The 3,452-nt window shown below is 39.5% G+C and overlaps 1 protein-coding gene across 1 annotated transcript in view; it reads right to left on the bottom strand.

Moving 5' to 3' along the window:
* Positions 1-3,452, bottom strand: part of IL20RA (interleukin 20 receptor subunit alpha) — a 75,582-nt gene that overhangs the window by 39,536 nt on the left and 32,594 nt on the right. The window contains exon 2 of the mRNA XM_007946305.1: positions 689-824. Within this exon, the coding sequence (XP_007944496.1) occupies positions 689-765 (77 nt within the window). The 5' untranslated portion in view covers positions 766-824. The remainder of the gene's footprint in view (positions 1-688; positions 825-3,452) is intronic.

Genomic DNA, 3,452 nt, shown 5'->3' with positions numbered 1-3,452 from the left:
GTTTTCTTTATTTTGAGGTGTAATCCATACTGAAGGCTGCCATTTTTGATCTTCAATAAGTGCTTCAAGTCTTTGCTCCCTCAGGGTGGTTGGCTGTGGCTAAGAAGTTATCCTAACTTTGCCCCTTGTTAGCTCCATCATTTATATGGGCATTCTTACAGCACATACAAGTATCATCTGCCAACCTTATATATGGTCATAGGTATATTCCCCTTTGCCTAGAAGATGGACATTTTCTATCTGCTTCTCATTCTTTCCTGTTTGTGATGAGTTTTGAGTGAAAGGTGAAAAGTGAAAATGCTCATTCACTGCTACCTTTAGAAGGAACAGCTGGCTGCTCAGAATTCCTCAATCAGTTTCGCTAAGTCTCAGAATGTCTGCAGTTGCAGCAAGCTTAAAAGTTTTAGACACAGTGAGGTTTTTTTTGTTTGCTCTTCCACAACATAATATTTTGATCGATTTCTCTATTTAAGTAAGTTCTCCTTGCCCAGTGCTTCTTTCTCCACAAGAAAGTTTTCTTAATTTAATCTAATAAAACGTGAGGAGGAAACTTAACATGAAATATCTAAAATTTTCCTTTTTTCTTTTAAACACTTATTTAATACCATAGATGGTTTGTGTTTTCACAAGTAACAGAAGTCTGAGTCTTGTGTTTATAAATTAGCCAAAGGGAAAAGAGCCGACTTACATGAAATACTGCACAGTATAAATAACTTCAACTCCTGTGAGGCCCTCCGGTGGATTCCACTGTAGAACATTCTTCATGTTTATGGATGAGAAGGTGATATTTGAAGGTTTAGGCAAACCATCAGAGACACAGGGAACTGAAAAAGGAGTAGAGGGGAAGTGATGTCTTAGGGTAGAAGGAAAACACAACCTTGGTGGTAGCTAGTGTCCAGAGATGGACCCCAATGAGTCATTCTTGTATTCACATCCTTGTATATTTTCTCCCACACTGAACCTGAGCTGACCCTGTGCCACACTTCAACCAACAGAATATACTGGAAATGACTCTGGGACTTAGCCTTACAAAGATCTGGCAACTTCTACTTTTGCCCCTTTGGAAGCCCTGAGCTGCCGTGTAAGAAGGTGGGCTGTTATGGTGAAAAGACAATGTGAACAGGCCACGTGGAGAAGGAGAATCTCAGCTATTGCAGCGTCCCAGTTGGGCCCAGCCTTCCAAGCAAGGGGCCAGAATGAAATCAATGTGGATACTCCAACCTCATATGCCAGTACTGCAGCTGCATGAGAGACCCTAAGTAAGATCAGCAGAACCATCTAGCTGAGCCCTGGTATTGTAAGAAAGAATGAAACAATTGTTTTATACCACTCAGTTTTGGGGTAGTTTGTTATGCTCCAAGAGATAATGGAAACAACCCCTTTATTAGATATAGAAACAAGATTTAAGATAGATGCTCCTGAAAGACCCCGAGTTTGGAGGTTGACGCTGCTATTAATGAAGTGTATAAAAAAGCAATACTAAAAAGGCTCCATTGAAAGAAGACTTAAATTAACTGATATGTTCACATAACTGCACTCTAAGAAAAACTGTAGTCTGAAGGATTAATTTATAGAAATCCTCTGGAGAGAAATGATAAAGAATTGGGGAAAACTGCCAAAAAAGAAGGTAGAAGGATATTTTCTTACAAAGGAAAACTAGGATGATCTGTTTATTATGAAAATAAATGAAAAAAATTCAATGGTAACACGTAAAAACCAAAATACTAATAATTTAAAATATTTAAAAGATCACAAAATACTGAGTATAAGCAATTAGATTTTATCCAATCACAAATATGCAAATTCCAGTCAATGAACTGGGAAAATATTGCAAAATAAACTTAGGAAATAAAATTTAACTAAGTCACTGAAGGCTCGTCCAATCTTGGCTAAAGTCCAGAAATTCTTGTGCAAATTATCTGGGACTAATGTCAGAGAGGGAGCTCTGGTAGCATAGTGGCTAAGGCACTTGACGGCTAACCAGAAGGCTGGCGGTTCAAACCCACCAGCCACTCCTCGGAAGGAAGGTTGGGCAATCCTACTTCCGTAGTGATACTGCCTTGGAAACCCAAAGAGGGGTCGTTATGAGTCAGGGCTGACTCAATGGCACATAACAACAACAACAACAACAATGTCAGAGAAAGATATATGCTTCATGCTTCGGGTAACCCTTGGCTAAAATTAGTTCTATATAATGTTTTCTAATTCCACAAGCCCGATGAGAAGACAGAAAAATTCTGTAGATAAATTTTGTGAATATGATCCTGATTCTAAGCCAAAATCAACTCTAACATGTGGTAGAGAAATCCAAATACAGGTGTAGAGTGTGTGTGTGTGTGTGTGTGTGTGTATGTGCTATGTTTATTTTTAAGAAGAAAGTTAAATACTCAAAGACAAGCACTACTAACTGATCACTGCATTGGTCTGTGTGTAACAGGGGCGGGACGATCTCAAACGAATGCAGCCTGACCAATGTCTTTCTTTCATTTCTATTCTCATTCTTTGAGATAGTTGTATCTCAACTGGTATTGGCCTTTTCTGGAAATTATGTTCAGTGAGTAATTATCAATGATTCAATATGGCTCTGCATTGTCACTAGGTTTTAAATTTTAATCAGAATTTGAAAGTGAAACAGGGAACATGGGGAGACAACACCATGGAGTACAGTAGTTTCCAACCCAAGAGTAAGGAACACTTTAACATAAAACAATTCCAAGGATCTTTCTAGATCTAAAATGTTGTGTTTCTACATTTTTAGATGACACCAACATGTAAAGAGTGGCTAGCATACTGTAAGAACTAACATTAAAAGAAGGAGGAGCTCTGGTGGTATAGTGCCTAAGGTATCTGACTGCTGACCAGAAGCCTGGCAGTTCAAATCCAGCAGCCACTCCTCAGAAGGAAGGTTGGGCAAACTACTTCCATAGAAGATACCACCTTGGAAACCCAAGGAGGGGTTGCTATGAGTTGGATTTGACTTGACGGCAGTGAGTATGTTTTTTTTTGTTTTAATATTAAGACTGCTCATTATAGTATCTGATGACAGGCACTACCAAAACATGGCTCAAGAGAACTAATGCTAAGGAACCAGAATATTCTGATCTGTAGTAACATGAAATGTAAGTTTATCTTAGATATTATGTTGTTGTTGTTATGTGCCGTCGAGTTGGACCTGACTCACAGCGACCCCTCCTTAGGTTTCCAAGGCAGTGTGACTATGGAAGTAGATTGCCCAACCTTCCTTCCGAGGAGTGGCTGGTGGATTTGAAATGCCAGCTTTCCGGTTAGCAGTCAAATGCCTTAGGCACTATGTATCAGAGCTCCCCTTAGATATTACAGGCCAGGACTATTTTGTCAGTTCACTCTATATTGTTGTTGTTGTTAGGTGCCATCGAGTGTTTCCGACTCATAGCGACCCCATGCACAGCAGAATGAAACACTGCCCGATCCCG

This window comes from Orycteropus afer, unplaced genomic scaffold, assembly GCF_000298275.1.
Source record: "Orycteropus afer afer isolate SDZICR_OR568_19922 unplaced genomic scaffold, OryAfe1.0 scaffold00155, whole genome shotgun sequence".
Classification (NCBI taxonomy): Eukaryota; Metazoa; Chordata; class Mammalia; order Tubulidentata; family Orycteropodidae; genus Orycteropus; species Orycteropus afer.
This window is presented reverse-complemented; position numbering and strand designations above follow the sequence as displayed.